Here is a 25,837-nt window from a genome sequence, read left to right on the forward strand (position 1 = left end):
TTTGAAGGCCATGGCAACACCAGCAGCCCATTTAGCCAACGGTCCTAAGATTAGGATCCATGGAATTTTGAATTTCTATACATAGATTATGAAGACCCTAAGGTGTGAAATTCACAATTCATGACCCAAAGATATACACGTAAACATCAAACATTCACAAAATCCGAACATTTTATCCCAACAAACCAATGACTAGGTTCTTGCATAGTAGCTTTATTCCTTCGAATCGGTTCAAATTTCTCACACAAACTCAGAGACAGGATCAGTTCACAGCAAAGTCTGTGATGGCCGTCGTGATAGATTACAGAAGAACTAAATTCATATTAAAACAGAATTTTTATTTGTAGTTGATAGATTCCTGGGAATTGTAATCATCCAAATTAAATAAATGAATGCAAATCAAAACAAAATTGATGATAAAAGAAGATTTACAGCTCTGAGTTCTTCAGCATCTGACCTCAATGTCTGGATGTCTCTCATTCTCTCTCAAACCAGCTTCTTATTATAAAAAAAAATATCCGCTTCTCTTACGTTTCTCCATCTCTCTCATTCCTCTTTCTCAGTACCTGTAGTGAGCCGGCTTGTATGGACCCTCGACTGGAACACTGATATACTCGGCCTGGTCCAGGGAGAGCTTGGTGAGCTTGGCACCAAGCTGCCCCAGATGAAGAGCGGCCACTTTCTCGTCCAGATGCTTGGGCAGCACATACACTTTCTTCTCATACTTGCCACTCCCCTTCTCCTTCCATAATTCCAGCTGAGCAATGACCTGCAAATTTCCACCCAATTCAACAAACCCAGTTATAATTTCACCTCCCAATTCAATATAATCTGAAAAAAAAATTCCAAAGGATCAGGAAAAAGAACTTTTGAAACAACCAATTACTCTAAAAGCTTAAGCTATTAGAGTTGGTGTTATTTAATCATTTATACTTCAACGCCCTCTCTCTCTCTCTCTCTCTCTCTCTCTCTCTCATGTCTGCGCCCTCTTTCTCGGGTTGACAGTACACGTGGATTTTTAACATCAAGGAGTTAATGGGTTTTGAATATAGGACCTATCGTGCGTTTTGAACCCAGGACATGGCGTGAGACAATAGCCCTGATACCATCTAAAACAACCAATTTCTCGAAGAGCTTAAGCTGTTAGAGTTGCTGTTATGTTATCATTTATTTTATACTTCAATATAAGTAGAAATTGTGGTTCTCTTTTACCTGGTTAGTAAAGGAGCAAGACATGACAAAACTGGGGTGCCCAGTGGCACACCCGAGGTTCATGAGCCGGCCCTCGGCGAGGACAATGATGCCAGACTTGGTGTCAGGGAAGACCCACCGATCTGTCTGCGGCTTGATGGTGATACGTTTAACGCCCGGGAATGTCTCCAGGCCGATCATGTCAATCTCATTGTCAAAGTGGCCAATGTTGCAAACTATGGCATTGTTCTTCATCTTCCTCATGTGGTCCACCATGATTATGTCCTTGTTTCCAGTGGTGGTTACAAAGATGTCCGCCTGAGAGACCATGTCCTCGAAGGTGAGGACCTGGAGGCCTTCCATTAAAGCTTGGAGAGCACAAATGGGGTCTATCTCTGTAACTATCACACGGGCTCCGGCCTGCTTGAGGGCGGCAGCACAGCCCTTACCGACATCTCCATATCCACAAACGACTGCCACCTTGCCGGCAATCATGACATCGGTGGCTCTCATCAGACCGTCGGGAAGAGAGTGCCGGCATCCGTACAGATTATCGAACTGTTTCAAGCACAAAATGAATCAGATGTCAGAAATTGAATGAATTTGATAACAAAAGAGAAGGAGTTCTCTAGAATTGACTGAATTTGAAAACAAAACAAAAGGAGTTGTATAGAATTGAATGAATTTGAAAACAAAAGAAAAGAAGTTCTCAAGAATTGAATGAATTTGAAAACATAAAGTGAAGAAGTGTGTTGCAGAATTAAATGAATTAGGTGATCGGGTTTAATTCCTGGATGACGGATCATGTTTTGAGCCATAAAACTATTGAATCGATCAATGTAGTTGATATCAAGTGATTTAAGGGTTACTTTTATCGTGTTTTATGTGTTTGGGTTGGTTTATAGGTAAAATGTTGATCGGTATTATGTACGGAGCTTGTTTGGGAATTTGTGTGAGAACGTGTGGTTGATGGGCGATGTTTTTGAAATGGAAATGTTCCACTAGCCTCGAAGGCACATTGAATGGCGATACCATGTTGTATTACATTTCCAAAAGAGGTAAGGCACAAGACGGATAATTGAAATCTCATTTCTGGTACAAGAGCACGAACGGATGTTTAGACAAGGAAAGGTTCGACGTGGTGTCCTAATAGTTGACTAGCTAGAGTTCCTCAACAAATGCAAAATTGTGTAAGCGCTCATGTTGGTGAGATCATCAAGAGTTATTTCGGTATCTAAGTTATATGAGAAATGTTCTATAAAAGCATGTGATAGCTGTTGAAATGAAGGTAATGGGTTAGCTTGGAATTAGCGAAAACCGAGTGAAGGCTAGGCCGGTGATGCTTTGGGGAAAAGTTGCATCACTAAGGCTTCATTTTGTTGGATATTGACAAACTTAAAGATGAAGGATTTTATGTGAGAACAGGGGTTTTCAGTTCCATTATAAAGTGTGAATTGAAGGATGATAAAGTTGGCAGCGAATGGAACAAAGGATATAAAATAAGGGTATGAGACTGAGCATAAGTCTTGTAGTGTGAGTGAATGGTGTCCATGAGTGACTAGCTAGTTGTTCTAGCAACAATGTTCTGTATAGTTTGTTTGAGTTGATTATGAGTTGGTTGGATAGTTGGTGAACAAATTGTGTTCAATTGGGAAAGGTTTTGAGGGGGTGAAGGGTTCAGTGGTATTATGGTTGTGCGAGAGGTTGACTGTGATGTGATTGAGGGGACTTATGGGTATTAAGTTTAATTTGGCTATGAAGTTCAATATTTTCGACTACAAGAGCAGCAAGTCTTTGGTTTAAGCCGCAATGGCCTCTTCATAGTTATTTTCTATCATGAAGCAGACTCATTAATGTTCACAATAGGTGTGTTTTGTATTGTAGAGTTAAGAGTGGAAACTTCACTAGGAATATAAGGCATAATAAATTGTCAAGACATAGCGATTTCATTAATACTTTTATACTTTGGCTTAGATTTGAGTAAGTTTGTTTTGGGCATACAAAGAATGGAAGAGTATGATGTTAAGTAATGGGATATGTTAGCTTCTTAGTGTATGGTTTTAATAATTAGACAAATGGGGGAATCCTGGGTGTGCCAGATGAAAAGAAGAGAAGTTTGAAAACTTTGAAAGTTTGACTTTAAATCTAGTAACGGGAGAGTGCTTAAAGTTTCAAATTTGAATCTAGATAATTCTAACTTGAATCTAGTACTGCTAAATCAAAGGCAAAGAGATTCAAGACTTGAAGTCAGATTTGAAGGTTTAATGGGATCTGTATTTGAATCTAATCGTTGAGAGTTCATTGGGATTTGGATTAGAATCTAGTCGTTTGAAGCTAGGCGATTCTAGCAGTCAAAGCTAAGCTTATCTTAGGCAACAGTTAAGCTTATATATTGGATAATTTTTTTTGAAGGGCATATATATATTGGATAAATTAAGTTTAAAGAGAACGAATTAAGAGAATCTGAAATAAATGGTAAACAGGTTGACTTCAACGTTCTAGGATCTACAAATCTTTAATAATGTACCTATATTTTAATTCTTTTTTTTTGGTAGGTTGTATTTTAATTCTTATGAGCTAGAAAAATCTAGTCTGACTTTAGGTGCTAAATCGTGGAGTATTAATGATATAAAAGAATCTGAAATACTCCTCAACAGTTTAACAGACTTCTATGGCAGGTTAGTTGCCTACAACAATAAGAAAAATTTGTCTTTATGCATAAGATACAGTCTGAAATTTGAGACTTAAATGTCCTAATAAATGAATCAAAGTGCTAAATGTTATGACAAAACTGAGGATGTAAATCAAACAAGGCAGAAAGAATTGATCCCTGTGATGTACCAGGTTTAGATCTCTAGCACAAGCAATATAAACACAATAAAGAAGCTGAAACCTAATTCACCTCAATCAATATAGATTTCATATTAAAAAAACCCTAATTAGACTTCCAGCGACCATGGTTTTAAATTTCGACCGAAATCCAAAATTTCGGAGTTCGGTCAAGACAGAAACCGAAATGTACCGAAACCGAAATTCCTGAAATTTACCAAATTTCTATAAAATGCTTATTTTTTTACCGAATTTCGGCCGCAATTTCAACCCAAAAAACTGAAATTTCGAATCTTTGAACCGACTTTCAGCTGAAATTTCGGTATTGGCCGAGTCCGAAACCGAAATTTAAAACCATGTCAACGACCGAGATAATTTTTTTTTTTAAATGACGACCAAGATCCAATAACGAGATACATATTCTAAAGCAAAATAAAATGGAGAATGAGATCCGAAAAGAGCATTGTTGATTAACCAGCTCTACGAGAGAAAAAAACAAGAACTGAATCAAAATAAAGGTGTTTGAATCAAAACAGAGCCTTCAAAACACTAGATCTAAACTAAAATATTAGAAAACCTAGATCTGCATGGCAAATAGTACGCAAACACTAAAACCTAGACCTGGCAAACGGGTGGGCCGGGTTTGACCCGGCCCGTATGGGTCCGGGTCAAAATGACCCGGAAATTTTTACGGGTCACTAAGCTTGGACCTGCACCTGGCCCGTACGGGCCGGGTCAACCCGCGGGTCACCCGGATTTTTGACATAATTTTTTAAGATTTTTTTAATTTATAATGGGATTTGCTAGCCACCTTCTCTAACGCTACCTTCTCCAATTGCATGTGATCATGTGATGTTAGCCCATTCATGTTGACTTTTTGAGAGTTGTCTTATGTGCAAAAAGCAGGAAGTACGATTTGTGCAATGGTGGCTAGCAATAAATAAAAATCATGCATACTAAACTTTATAGAAAAATTACGGCAAAATGGCACTAAAGTAGAAAAAATACCGACAATGTAGCAAAATATGACAATTACGGAAAAAACTATAGAGAAAATGAAAAAAAAATGACAATTACGGAAAAAGGGTAAAATAAAACCTTTTTCCACTTCTCCACGAGCACCCGCGGGTCCACCTGGCCCGGCCCAGTTTTGACGGGCCGGGTGGACCCGCGGGTCAATTTCAAACGGGTCACTGATTGGTGACCCGGACCTGCGGGTCCGAGTCACTTTTTGCCAGGTCTACTAAAGCCAAACAATTATCGAGATCTACAACTGAAATGTTAGAGTAGAACAGATCTACTGAGATCTAACCGCCATCATCTTGGTGGTATATTAGGCAAGTTGGTTAAATGAGGTAACCTAGCTAGATTAAATTAATAATTAGGTTAGTTTAAAATATTCTATATCATAACATCTTTCTAAGTGCGCTATATAAGCACTGATTGATTCTCTTGTAAAAGCATCAAGATTAGTGAAATTCCTAAAATTTATGATTGATTCTATACTAAAAGCATCAAGATTAGTGTAATTTCTATAATTTATCATGACAAAAGCAAACAATTGTACAAAAGACCTAGATCTGGAGTAAAAACCATATAGATCATAGTAGTACCTTGCTCTTGGTAACGGAATCATTAACACATTAGTGAAATTTCCATAATTTATGATTGATTCTCTTGTAAAAGCATCAAGATTAGACAGATTTCTATAATTTATCAATTATCATGTACAAAAGACCTTGATCTCGAGTAAAAACCATATAGATCGTAATAGTACCTTGCTCTTTGTAACAGAATCATTAACATTGATGGCAGGGAAGAGCAACGTCCCGTTGGACTGCATCTGATAAAGCCTCTTGACACCGGTTGTCGTCTCCTCCGAAACTCCAACCAATCGATCCTTCATCCGGTGAAACCTCTTCGGATCTCCCTTCAAACCATCTCGAATCAAACCGAGCACGATCTGAAACTCGGCATTATCAGACGACGCGGGATCCGGCATCTTCCCGGACTTCTCATACTCCACTTCGGCCTTAACACCTTCATGGATAAGCAGTGTAGTGTCACCTCCATCATCCACGATCAGATCTGGCCCACCGCCCGGTCCCCAATCGAGACACCTAAATATGGAAAGAGAATAATGCAAGATTTGAAAAGATAATACTGATCTAAACGTAATTACCAAATCAAATATTGTTGCCTAAACCATAGTTTTCAATTTCGGCCGAAATACCATGAATCGGATATTTACCGGCCGAAATTTTGTCAAAATTCCGAAATTTCGTCAAATATTCAACCGAAATTTCATTTTCACCCTTATTTACAAAAACTTCCGCCGAAATGTTAAAGATTCGACCGAAATTTTAACGATTTCCATCAAATTGCCAAAATAGCTGAAATTTCCACTTAAATTTTAAAAAAAAAAACTGAAATTTTTAACCTAATTTTACATGATTTCGGCCAAAATTTCCACCGAAACCGAAATATTTCGATTTCGGTGGCCAAAAGCGAAACCGAAACCTTGGCCTAAAGTAGGCCTAATCAATGTAAAGATCAGATTTTATAAGATCTGATTTTTATTTTTTTGAATGGTTGAGATCTGATCTTATTCTCTAATAACAAACCTCTCGGTGCACCACCAGTACTCCGGTAGGGTTTCGCCCTTCCACGCAAAGACTGCGGCGCTATCTCGGGCTATGGCGGCGGCTGCGTGGTCCTGCGTGGAGAAAATGTTGCAGGAGCACCACCGGACCTCGGCACCGAGGGCGGTTAGGGTTTCGATGAGGACTGCTGTTTGGATGGTCATGTGGAGGGATCCGGAGATCCGAGCTCCCTTAAAAGGCTTAGACGGGCCGAATTCGGATCTACAAGACATTAGACCGGGCATTTCTACCTCTGCGAGATCTATCTCGAGGCGTCCAAAATCGGCCTGAGACATGTCCTTTACTTTGTATTCCCTTCCTGAAGAAGTTTTCTCTACCAGTAGAGCCATGGCCTCTCTATCTCTCTCTCTCTCTCTCTCTCTCTCTCTCTCTCTCTCTCTCTCTCTCTCTCTCGACGAAGACGCGGAAATGCGAATGCGGGAGATTGCGTGGAGAGGATTGGATTTATATGGGAATGAAATGGATAACAGACGGTTGGGATTTTGTTATTTGGTTAGTTGTTGGCCGTTCGATTCGATTTGGATCCGGTTCTTTCGAATTGAGATAGACTACTTTTAATAAGGGAAATGTTATCAGCACTACAGTATTTTGATGAGCGCACTCTCACTTTATTAAAAGTACGGTATGGACCGCACCATAGGATGATCCAAACCGTCCATTAGATGGGCCACAGCCTAAATAGGTTGTGCCCCAAAAATCATTTCCATAGGTCGATCTTAACCTTCCGATCTGAATGTTAGAGGGTTGATCCTAACCCTCTATAGATCGGAGGGTTAGGATCAACCAATGGAAGTGATTTTTGAACCACAACCTATTTAGGCCGTGGCCCATCTAATGGACGGTTTAGATCATCCTATGGTGCGGTCCGTACCGTACTTTTAATAAAGTGAGAGTGCCCTCATCAAAATACAGTAGTGCTGATAATATTTCCCTTTAATAAATGCACAAACATACGGGAGTTGATTTTCTCGCCTCCATTGTAGGATAAAACACCCACTTGTTAAGGTGAATTGTAAACATGGTTTTAAATTTCGACCGAAACAGAAACCGAAATGGCAAATACCCGAAACATTTCATTATTTCGTATGAAATTTCGGTCAGTCACATCCCGAAACTTGTCATTATTTCGTACGAAATTTCTTTATTTCTGAAATTTCGTGGGAAATTTTAGAGATTTTGACTGATTTTTTTTATTTTTAATTATTTTATAATTATCCTAAAATTTCATTAGTCAGTCGGATTTTGAGTGAAATTTCGATTTCGGTGGGGTCCGAAACCGGTACCAAATCGAAATTTAAAACCATGATTGCAAGAAGACTTCAAGGCTTTTTTAGGTCAAATCATGTTACATGGGGGTTGTATTATCCTAAAGTGGGGGCGAAAAAATCATCTCCCCGTATTTTCTTTATGGTTGCCAAACATATCCTAAATCTTGAGTCATCTAAAAGACTGTGATCTTTCATGCTATCACCCCCACACATGGGCTCGGGCCCACATTCACAAAACTTGCCCAAGAAAATGTAGAGTGCCATTATCAAACATTTCCGTAAAAATGGCGCCCCCCCCCCCCACATTTTCGCAGAAATTTTCTCTTTACTTCTTTTACTAACTTGGTAGAAATTTTCTCTCTTTACTCTTGTTTCTTCCGCTTTTAGTCCGCCTAATCTTTCTAACCAGTAACCCACAAACCAACCAATCCGGATCTGAAAAAATCATCGACTACTACTTAACAAATAGCTTTTTGGTCCGGTCCTTGATCTATTCTGTAAGCGGGGCACAACATGGAGAACTGTTGAGGGCCTTCCCAACACGTAGGCAGGTGAAGGGAAACAATACCAGCACAACCATGTTTCAATAATCGCACTAAACCATCTCGTCTTTTATTATTTAAAGAGCTGTCAAAAATTATTACGATTCCCAAAAAGCTCTCACGTGCCAATTAGAAAAGAAAAGACAAGCTGAGTTTGTTCAATTATTAAAATTTGGCTGTGCTGATATCATTTCGTTTTAAAATCTCTGGGTTGTGATATTGACAAAAACTCACCTTGTCTTTTCTTTTGGATTAGCTGCTGAGAGCTTTTTAAGAATTTTAATAGCTTTTAACAGCTGGTTAAATAACAAAAGAAAAGGTGAGTTTGAATCATTCTCAAAACATGGTTTTTCTTTTTCTTTTTTTTTATTTCTTTCATTTTTGCCACGAGTTCAACAGATTAGGTTAGGGTCGAGAGATTTAGAGGCGGATTGGATTAGGGTCGACGATCTTGGACATAAGGGTTGGTTAGGGTTTTAAGGCTATGCTATCTAGGGTTGGCCTCAACACGACCCAACCGGGTCTGAGTTGCACCCATACTTTTGGCCTCTCTTCATGTCCATCACTTAAAAGATGAATTTCACTCTTCCTCTCTATTAATCTCCCTTCTAGACAACCAATACTCACCATTGTAAGAAGATTGTGAGGAGGGACTCAGTCCCTCATGATTAACTAACATATATATTACTGATTCACATTGGAATGGAGTGTTAATTCTATCTTGTTAATAGTAGAAACCTAACCGAGTTTTACTAACCTTAGTTCAATTAGTCAAAATGCATTATAAAATAGCTACTGAGTTGATTTCATATCTTAATGAAGTTTTATATTTCATAGAGCAATCTTATGTTGCCATGCATAACTGATATTTCTAACTTAATGATGAATGCTGATAGATTGCCAAAACAACTAGAAGGTGGCCAGTAATTGATACAACCACAAGATCACTGAATCAAGAAAGCAACAAACTTTTTTTTTGGGTAGGTAAGCTGGGTTTGGGGGGGCCCACTGGTTTATTAGATAGAGAGAAAGATGATACATTCATGGATACAAAACACCATCCCTAACTTAGAAAATATGAGAGAGGGAGATCCGAAACTCAGAATAAACAAAAAACAGAGCACTCTAAACCTAGGAGTTCAAACTGCTCGATACTCTTGCGTTACATAATCAGCGAACTTGATAGGAGCATGCTGAAGCGGGACAAACTGTCATATATATAATTAAGGGAAAATTTATTGGACATACGTTTGAGGTTGGACCATCAAATGATATGGGGCCCACCGTTTATTTGCAATGGACCAACCAATGGGCCCAATCCGCCATAGCTAAAGAAACTCGATATCTCAGTTACCATGACCACGCCCCCGGCAACCTGTCTTTTCGGAACACCCTCTCTGGTATGGGTTGGTGGCAACCGGCGGAGTATTCTTGGCCGCAGCCGAGTTTTCTGGCAATGGGACTGACTTACCCGCGGCCTCAACAGTGTAAATGTCTTGGTTCAGTAACATAAAGGCCATCAACACCACCATGGCCAATCTCAACTTCATCATCTTGCCGTGAGCCATTTCTCTCTTTTTGATCTCTTTCTATATATCTCTCTATCAAAAGTCTTGGTTGGATTTGGTAATGTGAAGGTTTATATAGTTTTCATTTGGGTTTAAAAATGGAAATGGAAGAGGGGGTTTTTTGGGATGCTTGGGGAAATTGTGGTCGTGGAGAAAACCTGTAGGCTTGGATGGGCGTTTATTTAGTTGATATTTGGTCTATTTTTAATGATAGAAATGATATTTCCACCCCCTTTTGTTTGTTTTTTTGTGGAAAAGACTGTTAGGAAGGGGGTAACCATTGCTTCAAATTTTGCCACGTGTAGACACAAGAAAGAGCTCCATTGGTTACCAACTAGATGACCAAAATACCCGTACTCGGGGTAAATATTTACACCACCGTTTCTTTGGACGTAAAATGGGCATAAAAAAAACCGTACGGGTCGGGGAACATCCTGGGTTTGCTCCCCATAGACACAAGTTCGAATCCCACGAGCTTACCCGATGCACGTGGTTTACAGGTGATTGTGTGCTTCCGTATGGATTAGCCTGCCCTAAATGGGGTGGGGATACCCTATGTCATAAAAAAATGGGCGTAAAAAAATTATGACGATTTTTACGTCGATAGAAACAAAGGGTAATAAAATGTGATCTTTGATGGCAGGATGTGACTATCGCCCAACTGAAGTCTCTCTGCCCGGCTACATGTTTTTTCTTTTTGTTATTATTTTTGTTTAAACAACTTTTTGGGCAATTTTGTGTTTGGAGATTGTTTGTAAGCATAAACAGAGACTAAAATTGATTTGAAGTAGCAAAGATTTTGTAGTGAATGAATTGTTAAATGTGGTTGGATTCTTTGGGTCATCTGCCATAAAAAACAAAGGAAACATTGAGTTTCAAAGGAGGACATACCGTCTAGATTGATGGAAATCCTCTCTTGACGTGAAAACACTCTCTTTGTGTGCTCTAAAAATATGAGTAAGAGAGATCTTGGGCCATATTTATGCAATGGGTAAGAGCTCTTTCCTTTCTAAACTCCATGCTAAGCTATCAAAACTGTGTATGGCGCATTAGCATTGTTAAAACACTTGCCAAACTTGAGTATAGACTCATGCCCTGGCCACACTTAGAAACTTTCTAACATGAATTGTTTAGCTTTGATGATTTTTGTCGGTTTTCTAGAGTTGTCACATGTAAGTAAATTATTTAACTACAAACATGTTATATAAATGTCTCGAATACTATCTCATGTATATTACTACGGCTCTCTACAATTACAATGTGGGGTCGTACATGGGCTAAAATGTTGCCTTGGATGGAATTTTTTGAGGTTTTTTGTTGCAACTAAGAGGGATTTAGGCTTGAGGAGGGAGAGAGAGCTATGAGGGGTCTTTAAAATATTAGATTTTATGGGTGTTTGGGGGAAAAAAGAAGACTAATTTAGGTTACATTCCTAAAATTTCGTGGGGAATTGAGGATGCTCTAAAGATTTCCTGGGTGTTGGATTTAATTTTTTAGGAGTTGAGAGTGTTACTGTCTGTTAATTGAGTTTGAGTTAATTGAGTGATTTATTGATTAGGTGACTGGAGACTAATTCGGAAAACTACTAATAAAGTTTCTAAATCTAATTTTCGAAATAGCTCCTAATAAATTTTCTAAATCTAATTTCTGGTACTAATACATGAACAAATGATATCTTCGAGACGGGATATCTTTTCAACATTGAGAGCACTGTACTAAATCTCTATTTAACCAACACAACAACATCCCAACTCTATCTTGCCCTTTCTCAACCCACATGATATGCGCTAGAACAAATTAGCTCTAATCTCACTCAAACTGGTAGCTTAAAGCCTGCATTCACTCCTGCACGTACTTATCGGTAATAAAATTTAATACTTCAAACAATAAAAGATTGTATAATACTTCAATAGTTCAATCAAGGGAGAGCCATCATTAATGTTGTTTAATACTGATTCATTTTATTTTCCATAAGGGAAGTGATATTTACACCCCTTTTGATCACCAGGGACACCCAGCGTCAGTGGATCAATGACAAAAAGGGGGCTAATGTACTTGATGTCAGAAAAATCCAGTGGCTTTGATTGCAAAGTACACTGGCAATGGGTGTCCCTGGTGATAAAAAAAGGGCGTAAATATCATTTCCCTTTTCTTAATCTTGACTTGTGTTTGTTCCATGAAGGCTTTCAACTCCTTTTGCTTAGCTTAATACTACAGTATGTTTCCCTAAAAAATACATGAAGGAACGCCGTTGATGGATGAAAACCAAAGGAGAAACAGGCATATCTGAAGAGCACTTGGAATGTATAAACCCAAATCCGCAAGATATCTCCAAACAAGGGAGAATTTAAAATTGGAAAAGGATTCAAACACTAACCTAAATACCTCTGATGAGAACAGAGAGAGAGACTGAAGGCCAAGACTAATGATAATTAACTTAATCCAGGTACTTCATTGCAGACATTTGGAAGCTGGGCATGTCAAATGAAGCAGAAAATTTCTCTACTGCAGCTTTAAGATTTTCAATATCCTTATTGTTAACTAGACCCTTGTTGAAGTCCTTCAATAGCTTCCCATGTTCCTTTTGGATGCTCAGAGTGATGGTCACCGCCTGGTGAAGGAACTCTGCGATCTGCTCAAAATCATTCTGGAGCAAACCTCTCGAAGTCATGGCAGGAGCACCTGCATTGCCCATCCCAAGCAACCAACAATTAAAACATGTCACAAATAGGAGAAATCCAATGTAAACCCTTTTTTGGAAAGGTAAGATGGGGTTTGGCGGGGCACCCTACCGGTTTTTTAAATAAAAAGGAAGATATTACATTCAAGTACGCTAAACACTATCCCTATCACAGAAACATAGAAGATAGGGAAAACAAAAGGACTCAGATGAACCCAGAAGAGTGCACCAATGAACTATGAGGTTACCAATGACATAGGCTCGGATCTCATACGCGTCAAGATCATCTACCTAGTAACAATTTTGCTCAACTATAAGAATTCTTTCTAGCCTTTCTCCACAAATAGGAGAAATCCAATGTAAAAATCCCTTAACAATTCACAACCTGACTGACATTTCAGAATCTTTCACGAATTGAGTGTCAAATGCCAGACCGGAAAAACCAGTTGGACTCAAATGCCTTCTGTCCACAAACTAGGAAGGGGGGGAATTGGAAGCACCATTGGTAGTTGAAGACCAGGATTTTGAATAGCAATACAATATATATTTTGAAATCCAACAAAAATAAAACAAGAAGAACAGGAACACCAAGTGAAATGCCTACCAAATTAAAGAATAAACAGAAACAAATAAAGGCCAATACTGCATAACAGAAAATTAGTTTCTTACCAATTCGAACGCCTCCAGGAGCCAATGCACAACTGTCCCCGAAAATGGGATTCCTGTTAACTGTAATGTTGCATAGATCACAAATCTTCTCAACTTTATTACCTGCCAAATGGACAATTTGGACAAGGAAAAGATAATCGATTAGCACATCAATGTTAATGTATAGATAGAAACAACTCAAGCATTTTTATAAACAAAACCATTACCAGTCAAACCAAGAGGTCGGAGATCCCATAGAATAAGATGGTTCTCTGTGCCATCAGTAACGAGCTTGTATCCCTTGTTCATTAGGTAGTTCCCAAGGGCAACTGCATTGGCCTTGACCTGCTTAGCATAGGCCTTGAACCCAGGAGCCATGGCTTGTTTTAAGGCAACGGCCAATGCAGCTATCCGGTGATTGTGAGGGCCCCCTTCAAGGGATGGGAAAACTGCAAAGTTAATCTTGTCTTTGTAGTCATACATGGTGCCCTCGGGCTCGCCCTTCTTGGGTGGCTTAGGGCCCTTCCTAAAGAAGATCATACCAGCCCTTGGGCCCCTTAGGCTCTTATGAGTTGTGGTTGTGACAACATCACAGTATTCAAATGGGTTCGCAGCTTTCTACATTACAAAGCCGGAATAAGGATAAAAATAGCATACAGAACTAAGAAAATTGAAGAATCCAAAAACGTAGCAATTATAAGCCTCAATAAACCTAAAAAGATCTAGAATTGAAATGTAAATGCAAAAGATCTGGACCAAGAGTTTGTTGGTTTTAATACTAAAATCTTCATGAGTTTCAAACCTTGAATTTCTATTTATTGGGCTCTAATGTTGAGACTCATACATGAATATAGAGATTTATGAATGCTCAAGTTTCAATGATTCATAAATGCTCAAGTTTCAATGTATGTCTCAATTCATGAATACTAATGTTTCATTCACGAATCTTTGGATTAGTATTCATGCACAACTCTTTATTCATTGAAACATTAATTCTTAGAAGTTTCAATGAATATGGAGATTCATGCATGGCTCTTAAGGACTTTGAAGTTATGAAAAGTCACCTAGAGATTCATGCATGCCTCATCAAGAGATTCATGAATTCATGAATGGTCACATTTAATGTGTGTCCTTTGGGTTGCTACTTGAACTCTATAAGTAGAGCCCTCATTCTAGCATCCAGGAAGACCAATGAAAAGGAGACTACTCAAGAGCCTCAAGAAAAATAGAAAGTATTCAATAGAGAGCTTGCCTTATAGGATTGTTGAGTGGTGCATTACAACAATCCATTCTCCTGCTGTTCCTGGAGGTGGTTCGATCGTGTGATCCATGCACTGGAGTTTTGCCGAATAACACTTTAAGGTGGGCGTTCAAAGATGTACGGCAGTATCGCAATCAAGATCGTTATTAATCCATCCTCCATTCAAGTCAGTATAATTTTATATTTTTGCACTGTTTTTCATTGGTAGATCCATTATTTTCAACCGCTTGCTCCAACAATCTTAAAGTGTTATTCGTTGGAAAGCAATGTATACTTCTACTATGCTTCCTCCAACAGAGTTGAGAAAACTAATATCCCAAATAGAAACCCAATATTTGACACTGCCAAAAGCTATTTTTTTATGGGTGAGCTGGAGTTAGGCGGACTCCTACCAAAATATTAAATAAAGAAAGATGATACAATAGCAGGAGCATGACCACTGCCCAATCTTTAGAACAATGTCTTAGGAAAATGGCAGAACAAACCGGGGTCATGTTACCCTTAAAGATAAACTCAAAACAAGAAAGAGAAAAGAAAATACATATTCTGATTTTCTTTTTTGACTATGGATGGTCCTTCCATATTCTGATTTTCTTTTATGACTGCCAAAAGCATGTCATAAAAGTAAACCTAGATCTAAAAATTGCAACATTTACACTAAGTAAATCTTATATCTGAATTTGGAAAAGCGAAGAGGGCTTCATTGCTAGAAGAGCCTAGTACACCAATCTGAGATTAAGAACAGAAAAGTCCAACAAAAAAGAACCAGATCTCCAGCTTTCCTAATCCAAGATCCAGATCTGCTACTGTTTGATAAGCCAAAAAAGTTTACAGTAAGTCGACCGAATCAATAGATCGGGACCCATTACTTGCAGTCAGATCGAATCCAATACATTTTTTTTTCCTTTCCTTTATTTTTATCTGAAAACTTGACACAAAAAAACCAAGTATCCATAATCTTAGATCTAATGTAATGTTCTTTCTTAAAATTTAAAATTCTATCACATGATTCATTTCCATTTGAAACAAAACCATACAAACCCAACTCTAACACCATATTTAATCCATAAGCTTCTAAAGCCCCCTTTTCTCAGTTCCAATCAAATTCACAAAACCAAACATGATACTGGAAAGGAAAGACATTAAAAGGTAGATTGAAAGAAACACGACAGTAATACATTAAAATATTTAAAACCCAATGCAGATCTTCACAGCCCATGAAAAGAATCAAAACCCATATCCTAAAAAAATAAAAAACGAATTTCGAACAGAGTCCTTCCATACCTCTAAAATATTAGACCGTAAATTAAAGCGAAAACAACAATGAATTCAAAAACCAGATGCAAATCTTCATAACCAATTTAAAGAATCAAAACCCACATCCTAACTATTGAAGTACAAGTGATTAAATAACACCAACTCTAACAGCTTAAGCTTTTGGAGTAATTGGTTGTTTCACATGGTATATCAGAGCTTTTGCCTCGTGGCAGAACAACTCATTGATATTAAAAATCCACCCCATACCAAGACCGCTGTTATGCGCCATGTCACAAAGCAAGGACTTCTTATATGTTTTTAATTTGAGGAATGCTAGATTGAAGGGAGCCCTTGCAAAAAAGAGATAAAAGGGCCCTCCCATTGGCTGCACGTCAGCATTTAAAATTCTTTGACTTTTGCATGTTAGTAACGTGCGGCCAATGGGGGCACCCTTTCATCTCTTTTTTTTGCAAGGGCTCCCTTCAGTGTAGCATTCCTCATGTTATTTATAAGGGATTTGCTAGGCAATTTCGCAGAACGCCATTCTACGGTTGACTTTTGCATGAGAAAACAGCCACACAGCTCAATTTTCAGCACTTTTTGTCTTATTCATTTAATTAATCTGCGGTGCCTGTTCTCTCGTTCAAAAGTCAGCCGTGAAATGGCTTGCCTCTCTAAAACTCCGCCTGTTCTCTCGTTCAAAAGTCAGCCGTGAAATGGCTTGCCTCTCTAAAACTCCAGCTTATATAATCCTTATGTCTAAGAGACTAAGACTCCTATCCATACCAACTTACTAGAGAGAAAATTCCAGGAGCTATAAAAAATATATTCTAATTTATTTTACCCCAAGGTGGTCCTGTTTGGATTTTTAGGGAAGTTTTTTCTTTCTAAGATTTATAGGAAAATTATACAGTTATAGTTAATTTAGAGGGATATTATCATAAATTGAAGGTCACAAGTACAAATTGATTAGGGTGGGTTCAAGTTATCTTCTTTATGAGTAAAAATAGGGGAATGATAGATGCAAGGTCGCCCTTGCTTAAAGAGCTGGAAAAGGGCCCTTGATTGGATCCACATCATTTTCAACAACCTTTTAAAATCAGTTCAAAAGGTATATTAAGTTGCACTTAACGACGTTGATCCAATCAAGGGCCCTTTCCCGGCTCTTTATTCAAGGGCGCCCTTGCAACTATCATTTATCGTTAAAAAAACAAAGTAGGAACTTTCCTTTTAGAAATACTTTTCCTTTCCAAACTTTTCCAAAAAAATTCCAGCAATCCAAACAGGGCCCAAGTGGGACCCATTATCTAGGCACTTTAACAAAATCAGAGGGAAGCTCTCGAAATAGACCGATGGTAGCAGTCTAGCAGAGATCTTCTTCCCACGGGAAGTATAATAGCCGTGAGTGAGGTGTGCCCCGGAGGGAAGATCGAGACCCATAATCCGATCATGGGGGTTTAGAACCCCGTATGTGCTGCCAAATTAGCGGGGCTGCCCGAATACGGTTGAACATTGACGCCCCATTTGGTGGGGTCCAGATGAAAGGCTTGGAGGACTCTTGAACGGCAGAGATTTTCTATATCTTCTATGAATTCGTTTACCTTTTTGTTTGTGAGGGGACTTCCAAGGGCTTCAAGGATGGCCAAGGAGGTGAAGTTCTCGGACGCTATGAGATTGATTCCAAGGTATTGACGGAGTTTCTCCTTTGAGATAGGTTGAAGATTTCTGATGGTTTGGAGAGGGGTGTTGCCCCATTCGTTGAGGGGATACATTGTAGAGAGGGGGCGAATATGGGAAGAAGGGAGGGGAATTTGGGGAATGAGAAAGCAAAATTATGATTCGTTTTTAGGATTTTTTTGGCTATTTGGTCAATTCTACAGTTTTTTTTCTAAGGTTTTTTTAAACTTTCGTGATGGGGATACACAACCTCACTTTCTTGTCTTTTTGGGTGTTTCAGAATATGGGATTTCGTCTTTATCCCTGTTTTCCTAGCAGCCCTCTTTGTTTTTTTTTTTTTTTTTAAGAATGGGGTTTATGAAAAGAATTCGAATGTCAGCCGCGAAATACAAACAACCCTCTTCTTTTCATGGTAAAATCAAGAATTCGAATTTTATGAAAAGACAACAAAGAAGTAGAAAATGACATTAAGTTTGTAGAAAATGACAGCAATTCAACCCACAAGATCAATGCCACACAACCCTCTTCTTTTTATGATATTGGGTAGACTTGGATTAGGACCAATTGAAGCAAAACCAAGATTAAGATTGACCTGGATTAAAACTGAGGTTGAATTGATTGAGATTGACCTGGGTTTGACTCATTTAACTGAGACTACTGAGATTGAGGCAATTGAAATTGAGACCAAGTTTGAGTTGTTTGAAACTGAGATTGAACTGGGATTGAATTGATACCAAGGTTGATTGAGATGAAAATTGATACTGAGATTGACATTGACATTGATATCGATCACAAATAAACAAGCAAATCAATCTACTTGAAGAACAAAACACTATTATTCTTCACCAGCATTGAGTTAAAATTACATAATAAGAACCTAAGATGATTCCACATTATTATGTACAAAAACTACAACCAATTAGAAAAAAGTATCAACTAAACAAAGCCCCAACATTACCACACTTCTTTTTTCTTCTATGGTTGGGGGTCCCTTGCACAACCTGTGATGAACTCGCATCCTCTTGTGTAAGGATTGGCCTTGCTAAGGCCATGACAGTTGTAGTAAGAAGCACCGGGTCTAGAACAAGGCACCTCATCTTTCTTCAGTGACTCATAACTGATGTACTTCTTCTGACTATCTAGCAACCTCCTGTTTATCTCTGAATCCATCTCTATCTCCATCTCCTCCTCCCAAAGGCATTCTCCTCCCATGTTTACATTGCAAGCCCTCTTCACCATCACCTTCATTTCACTTTTCTTCCATGAATTTGGCTCAAAAACGTACAACCCTCTGCAAAGCATGAGATGTGTGTCAAGCAAAAGCAATGTTAAGAAGATATTCTTCGAGGAGAAAAACTTTTTTGCGGGGTTTCCCATTTTTTTTGTTTGATTTCTCCTCCTCCTCCTCTTCTTCTTTCTTCTTTCTTCTTTCTTGTTCCTGTTCTGGGTTTTTACTTGTTCTTGTTTCTGGATTGGAGGGCTTTAATTTAAATGTGGGTCAGTCCCACCAACCACGAGTCCTGTGGTTAATAAGAACGGCCAACGACCACCATTGAATTCTATAGTTAACCTTTCATCCCTATTAAGCCCCTATGTTTGGTTACAAGTATTTACTTGGTAGATTAGTGGTGTAAGTAGTGAACAAGGAGGAGACAAGCATTGGATTTACCTGCAACTTACCTTGTAGAATGGTAGTAAGCTTGGTTGTCAACCTCGTTGAGTAGTGGCATGGGGTGTCATTTACTAATATAGACTGAGTAGCTATTCAAAAAAAAAAAAAAACAATAGAGTGAGATGAGAGAGGGAAAGAGAGAGAGCATCATTCCTAAGAAATTCAAGTAAAATTCCCCCTTATTTGTGGCTCTTGGCATGAATTTCATGGGGAGGGGACAAGGGTGACATCTTAGCAAACATGCAATGATTCCACGAGTGGAGCTCACAAATGGCATGCCGAGCTTCTTCTTTATCTAGACATCGCAAAAGTCTCCCTTCGAATGATCGCTTGTAAAGTACGCCAGCTGGTAGCACGTAGCAGGTAGCTATCAATGCTATGTAGTAGGGAGCTCCACTCGTGGCACCCAAATGGCAAGCAAAACGTCTAAGCTATCTTGGCTTTTATGCAACCAAGCAGTAGGGAGGTCACTGTGAACCCTTTATAGTGTAACACGTTTAAGGGGGGTGGAAGAGATTTTAGGGATTCATTTTCCTATAAAATCTCTTTAATATTTTGAGCCTCCTCAATGTTTTCTCCTCTATTTCTTCTCCAAAAGAATACAGTAGTTTTTTATGGAAAAACTCTTACATCTTTTTGTTCTTGGTTTTTATTTTTGATAATTTGTTGTGTTTGCAATATGGGCGATAACGAGTTCGTGGGATCAATTTCCTATACAGAAGAGACCTTGAAGGATAGTTAAATCATGGGAGCCAAACGTTGGTGAACCCAGTGTAGACCGGGACGTATTGACTCTAAAGAAAGCGTGTCATGCCTCGATCCACGCTATTTCTATCTCTTTCTCTTGATTAATTATTTTTACTAATTTGATTATTATTATTATTATTATTATTATTATTATTAGCAGAAATTAATATTATAAATTCCTAAATAGATTTCTTGACAAATTTCTTCAACATAACAGTGTCTTCTTAAACTAAGAAACTATGACTAAATCCTGCTTCTTACACAATAAAATGCTAAAAAGAAAATCAATTTTAGGCCCCTTCCTAAAAGGCTCTTTTAGGGCCTTACTTCTTCTTTACTTAATCAGGTACGTTTACTATTTGAGCGGAAATCTTGAGTCTTGCCAAATTTCATTAAGAACACCTTGTTGTACATTCTCAACAGATCTGGATCATAGTCCCCCCCCTTTTAGCCCATTTTAAGGTTAATGTTCAGGGGGTTAAAGGTTTAATGAATTTTTATATGAGCACGTTTTGGATACAAAGGATTTTATGTGTGTGTGAAAAAGTACAAAATTTTAGAAATATTTTTCCTTTCCAAACTGTTTAAAAAAATTCCCAGGGCTTAAACTACTCCTTTGCTAGAAGCTTGGTACAAAAAGATAAGATTTCCATTGCCAATGTGCTAGTTTCATCTCCTGGATTTGGAAAATACAGTCTCATTACCAAGTTGAAAGAGTATGTTGAGTATTATCTGTCTTACGTGAACACACATTGTGTGCATATCAGTTTTTCAAAATGCAGATGCAGGTCAAAACGCGGCCAAAGCAAATCCGACTTGCCAGGGCATGGTAGATTACTCAGGATATGTGACAAGAGCAATCTCTATTCTCATTAGCTTCTAAAAACTTGAGAACTACAAAGTAATGCTTTCGCAGGCAGTAAATGAAAAGAATTCCTTAATTAGCCAAATAATATCACTACACATACCATCATATCTTGGAAAACAAGGTGAGTTTGGATCTTAACAATTAGGAACACCAAACCTAGTTTTCAAGCAAGAGATTAAACTGGAACAGAATAAAACTGCTTAGTGCTGTATTGGAAAGGAGGTCCAAGTGATGTTTCGAAGTATCCAAGGCCATGCTTGGTAGCCATGATATTTTTTCCATGGAATATAAGTTTATCTAGTTGGAGGAGAGGAGCTATAAGGGTAGAATGAGGAGAGAATATAGAGGGCACGATTGGCGAGATGGAATAGAGTTTTTTCTTTCCTTATTTTTCAGCCAATTGGCACCATCTGCTCTCTCATACGAGTCATACCCACTCGATCCACTCCCTCTCCCTACCCTCTCGATCCACTCCCTCTTCCTACCCTCTTTCACAACTCGGTAATCTAATATTCCAAGAAAAAAAAAATCAAGGTTGCCAAAGATGGCCTCATGGCTAGGGCTGCAACTCGGGTCGGGCGGGTCTGGTGTTGGAGAACCCAACCCTACCCGAGAAATATCTCGGGTCGGGTTTTTTTTCGGCAAACCCACGATTCCCAAATCCGGCCCTACCCATGATAAATCTCGGGTCGGATTGGGTTTTTTCACGTTGACACAATTTTTTAAGAAAAATTCTTGTTTGACAAGGCAACTCAACTCATAAAAGCAGAAATTACACTCACATTACACTTGAATCAAACAATGATGTAATTACATTCACATTACACTTGAATCAAACAATGCTGAATCAAACACTTGAATCAACTCAACTCATAGAAGCAGAAATTACACTCACAAATAACAGTGGGTGCGTGGGTTTTCACTTTTAACTTTTAACTAACAATAGAAAAAAATGTACATACTATAACTTATGTAACTCAGGTCGGGTCGGACCCCTTCAAACCCGGCTCGACCCGAGATTCATGCGGGCTTTTGAATGCTCAACCCGGCTCGATCCGAAACCCATGAAACCTGAACCCAACCCAGGCTATTTTCGGGTTGGGTCGATGCGGGTCGGGTAAAACCCGGCTCGAGTTGCAGCCCTACTCATGGCCTTGTGATCTAGCAATAAAGAGTATTCCAGAAGGTTAAAGATATGGACCTGCACCTGTCATTGAAATAAATGTATATGGGTCATATCTTGTACTACAAATAGAATAGAAAATGAGGTTGATAAAAGACAATTGTACAGGGATCTGATATTTTCACTCCTCCTGCGTTACGCATACACCCCCTTAAAACCTGATTTGACGTGAACAGTGGGCAACTTTAACGTTTTTTGATGTCAAATCACATTACAAAGGGGCACATGCGTAATGCGGCGCGGGGTGGGAGGGGGGGTGTGTGTGAGAATATCATCGCCCTTGTCATCAACAAACATTTCAGAAATGACATGTATTTAAGGCAACACAGGAATTCAATATTCAAATGATCCCAACCCATATTCAGAGGGAATAAAACCTAAAAAAGAAAGAACGATGTCTCTTGATTTTTGATCTGGTCAAACCCATTTTATTACTTTCCACTTAGATAAAAAATGAAGAGGTTTTGACACTCGGCCCTTATGATTTTGACGGTCGGCCACCATATAAATTCTCTTTAAAGAGAGTAAAAAGTTGTGCTACAACAGTATGGTACAAGTGTCAGAAACTAACACGGATTGAATTCGGCAAACCTCAAAAAGAAAGATTCATGGGTTCACCAAAATATTTTAATCAATTCCTAAATTGTTATTGTTTTACATAATAATATGGTTATAATAAGTAGGGAATTGCTAGCATCCATCGCAGAAGGCATTTTGAGGCTGGTCTGTCGCACGCCAGACCAGCCACCTCGAGAATGGAGGCAAAAGCTGTTGTCTTCATTCATGAGGCGGCTGGTCTGACATGCGACAGATCAGCCACGAAATGCCTTTTGCGATGGACCCTAGCAAATCCCAAGTAGGGAATATTAAAAATACCAATCTCTTATATGCTCTTGGGGTTTAAGGCAATAAGTGCTTTCTTGCCAAGAAGTGTTGGGTTCAAGACAATAAGTGCTTTCTTGCCGAGAGGTGTAGGGTTCAAGACGGTTACCCAAGGGGAAGAGATTAAAAAATATATTGAAAATTTTAATAATTTAAATAAATATAATATTTTATTTTTCATATAAAATGGAAAAAAACTCAAAACATGTGATAATTGTAAGGTTGTGATAGTAGTCTTTAGAAAAAAACAGATAAAAGATATATACTGTTGGAAAATAATAATATTTAGAATATGGATCTGATCTATGGTTTATTCGAACCCAAAAAATCTGCAATTTGAAATGAAAAAAATATCTTTCTGTTTGGAAATCAGAAATAAAATAGAACTTATCTGTTTGATTGAAAAACCCTCTGGAAATCGGATTGAAAAGAATAAGGCTGAGTCGTGCCACTGGTCACCCTCCTTAAGAATCGTATCCGCCCCCTACCGGTGCAACCGGGATTTGCGAACCGACGCTCCAAGATAAAAACAGCCGAAATTGGCCCCAGTCCACGTGCACTCGCTGACTGGTCCACCCAGAATCACCAATGGAACTGTGCTCAGAAAGAACGGAACGAAGGAGGAAGAAGAAAGAAGAACAGAACAGAAAGTGCAAAAACGTCTCTGTAATTTTCTGTATTCAAAACAATCTGTCCCGTCCCCTTTTATAGACCAGAAAATGTCTGTTGGGGAGAGCCACCATTAAAACACACCCTTAAAGGCCAGTAACGTTTTTTCTCCCAACAGTCATTTTTGTGACCGTTGAGATTTTAAACGGTTCTTTGCAATTAAGGTGGTGTGTCCATATCAAAACCAAAGGGTAAAAATTAAAACGGTTTTTTGTAATAAAATAACCTTTTCATTTAAACCCAAACCCAAACCCGGACCTCGGGCCACGGCCCGGCCCGACGAGGCGAGGCGCGCGCGCGCGTGTGTGTTTTTTACACATGGGCTTGTGCTCTTCTAAAAGCCCAAGACCCAACAAATTATAAAGCTCGTTGAAGGCTCAAGCCTTTCTCCAACTCTCCATCTTATATGGATGAGAAAAATTCTCTCAAGCTCCTATGTGGGACTATTTGTTTTACCTTGATTTAGAGAGCACAATGTTCACACACACATCAAGGTCTTGGGTTCAAGTTCCCATTCATGCAATTGATTCTAGTTTTCAAAGAAAGAAGGGGAGAACTTTAATTTGAATCTTCCCTCCAAATTTTAAACACAAAACAAAAGCATCTTTGACTTTTCTATTTAAGTTATTTGAAATTGTCCAACATATATATATATGAGAAAACGGTTCCTACACATATGTGTAGAGAGTTCTCTACACACTAGCATAAAATACAGTGGAGGCCCACATTGTTTGGGTGATCTAAGCCATCCATTTTAAAGGCCCTCACATAGATAGGGTGTCTACAAAAAATCAGATCCATAGGATCATCCCAACCCTACGATTTGTGGAGGTAAAATGGATGTCTTTAAACCTTCACAAATTAGTCCATTTTTTGCCTCCACAGTTCGAATGGTTAGGATGACCCTATGGATCTGATTTTTTGTGGACACCCTATCTATGTGAGGGCCTTAAAAATGAATGGTTTGGATCACCCAAATAATGTGGCCCCCACTGTTTTTTAAGCTAGTGTGTAGAGAACTTATCTACACATATGTGTAGGAACCGTTTTCTCATATATATATATATATATATATATATATAGAGGAATATGTTCGTGCACTCAAGCTCTAATAAGGAATGGTGTGCTTGAGTGCACCAATCACATGGGTCCCACAATTTCTGTGAGGATCCAAACCATTCATTTGTAAGGGCCTATGATAGATAGGGTGTGTACCAAAAATCAGCTCCATTGAATCATCCTAACCCCTCCAAAAGTGGAGGGCAAAACTGGGCAGATTTGTGGTCTGTCCATTTTGACCTCCACAAATGGATGGGTTAGGATGATCCTATGGAGCTGATTTTTTGTACACACCCTATCTATGTAAGGCCCTTTCTAGTGAATGCTTTGGATCATCCTAACAATGTGGGCCTCAATGGTTTTTGAGCTCAAGCTCACGAATATGTTCCAACGCTCAAGCTCACAATCCTTTTCCTCATATATATATATATATATATATATATATATATATATAGAGAGAGAGAGAGAGAGAGAGAGAGAGAGAAGTGTAATAGCAAATCCTGAAGTATTGGAATCTGACAGGTGTCAAACACAGATACTTCACCTATTCAGATGAATGTGTGTAACAAGGGTAAAAAGCAAGCACAGATCATGTCAAGAAAATTCAGTTAGCAACTCTAAAAGCGACAGATATGACCCTTCTCATGTATAACTCAATTCCAAAGCTTTCTTACAACCTCCAAGGAAGCATATGATCCAGAAAATGACTCGACTCAACTCAACTCAACTAAGCCTTTGTCCCAAACTAGTTGGGGTCGGATAATGAATCCTTTAGAAAAATTTCATGAATGCCAAGAATATGAATCATGCCTGCAAAAAACTGAATAGCACAGAACAGCATAAATTATTGATAAGCTCTATTTACAAAAATGTGTGAAATTAATAAAAATATTTCCAACCAAGGTCTCTAAGGAGCAAGGACCCTAATTGGCACTTTATTCTAGCAAAAAGAAAATGTTGAATGAATTCTATTTCCATGAAGTACCTCTACGAGAATTGTCCTCAAAATACCAAATGAATCAGTCAGTTACCTGTCTATCCAACAGTAATTGAAGCCCATAAACTCTTTTATTTGGTTTATGCAGCAATGCTTCTACTGTTCTGCAGCACAGAAAAGAGACTTCATAGTAGTAGGTGGCCCATACTTCAAAATTTTAAAATCATTTAGCTACA

At 38.6% G+C, this 25,837-nt stretch overlaps 2 protein-coding genes and 1 pseudogene across 2 annotated transcripts; all 3 read right to left on the bottom strand.

Moving 5' to 3' along the window:
- Positions 1-266: 266 nt before the first annotated feature.
- LOC143847369 (adenosylhomocysteinase) lies at positions 267-7,056 on the bottom strand. Its single transcript, XM_077356179.1, has 4 exons — positions 6,645-7,056; positions 5,798-6,140; positions 1,213-1,749; positions 267-769 (listed from the first exon to the last, which is right to left on the bottom strand). The coding sequence occupies exons 1-4, from the start codon at positions 7,010-7,012 to the stop codon at positions 560-562; spliced, it is 1,458 nt and encodes a 485-aa protein (XP_077212294.1). The 5' UTR covers positions 7,013-7,056; the 3' UTR covers positions 267-559.
- Positions 7,057-12,498: 5,442 nt separating this feature from the next.
- On the bottom strand, positions 12,499-17,679 carry LOC143845976 (serine hydroxymethyltransferase 4-like; annotated as a pseudogene).
- Positions 17,680-18,559: 880 nt separating this feature from the next.
- LOC143892004 (rapid alkalinization factor-like) lies at positions 18,560-19,314 on the bottom strand. Its single transcript, XM_077396483.1, has 2 exons — positions 19,265-19,314; positions 18,560-18,875 (listed from the first exon to the last, which is right to left on the bottom strand). The coding sequence occupies exons 1-2, from the start codon at positions 19,312-19,314 to the stop codon at positions 18,560-18,562; spliced, it is 366 nt and encodes a 121-aa protein (XP_077252598.1).
- Between the last annotated feature and the right edge of the window lie 6,523 nt (positions 19,315-25,837).

The sequence above is a fragment of the Tasmannia lanceolata genome, unplaced genomic scaffold, assembly GCF_043159265.1.
Source record: "Tasmannia lanceolata isolate RefF3 unplaced genomic scaffold, GAP_Taslan_0.1 ptg000015l, whole genome shotgun sequence".
NCBI classification, from domain to species: domain Eukaryota; kingdom Viridiplantae; phylum Streptophyta; class Magnoliopsida; order Canellales; family Winteraceae; genus Tasmannia; species Tasmannia lanceolata.

Coding starts and splice junctions, on each gene's coding strand:
- LOC143847369 (XM_077356179.1), bottom strand. CDS start 7,012: ATGGCTCTACTGGTAGAGAAAACTTCTTCAGGAAGGGAATACAAAGTA. Junction 6,141..6,644: donor TACTGGTGGTGCACCGAGAG/GTTTGTTATTAG, acceptor TTCCATATTTAG/GTGTCTCGATTGGGGACCGG. Junction 1,750..5,797: donor ATTCTGTTACAAAGAGCAAG/GTACTATTACGA, acceptor TGCTTGAAACAG/TTCGATAATCTGTACGGATG.
- LOC143892004 (XM_077396483.1), bottom strand. CDS start 19,314: ATGCCACTACTCAACGAGGTTGACAACCAAGCTTACTACCATTCTACA. Junction 18,876..19,264: donor GCTTACTACCATTCTACAAG/GTAAGTTGCAGG, acceptor CATGCTTTGCAG/AGGGTTGTACGTTTTTGAGC.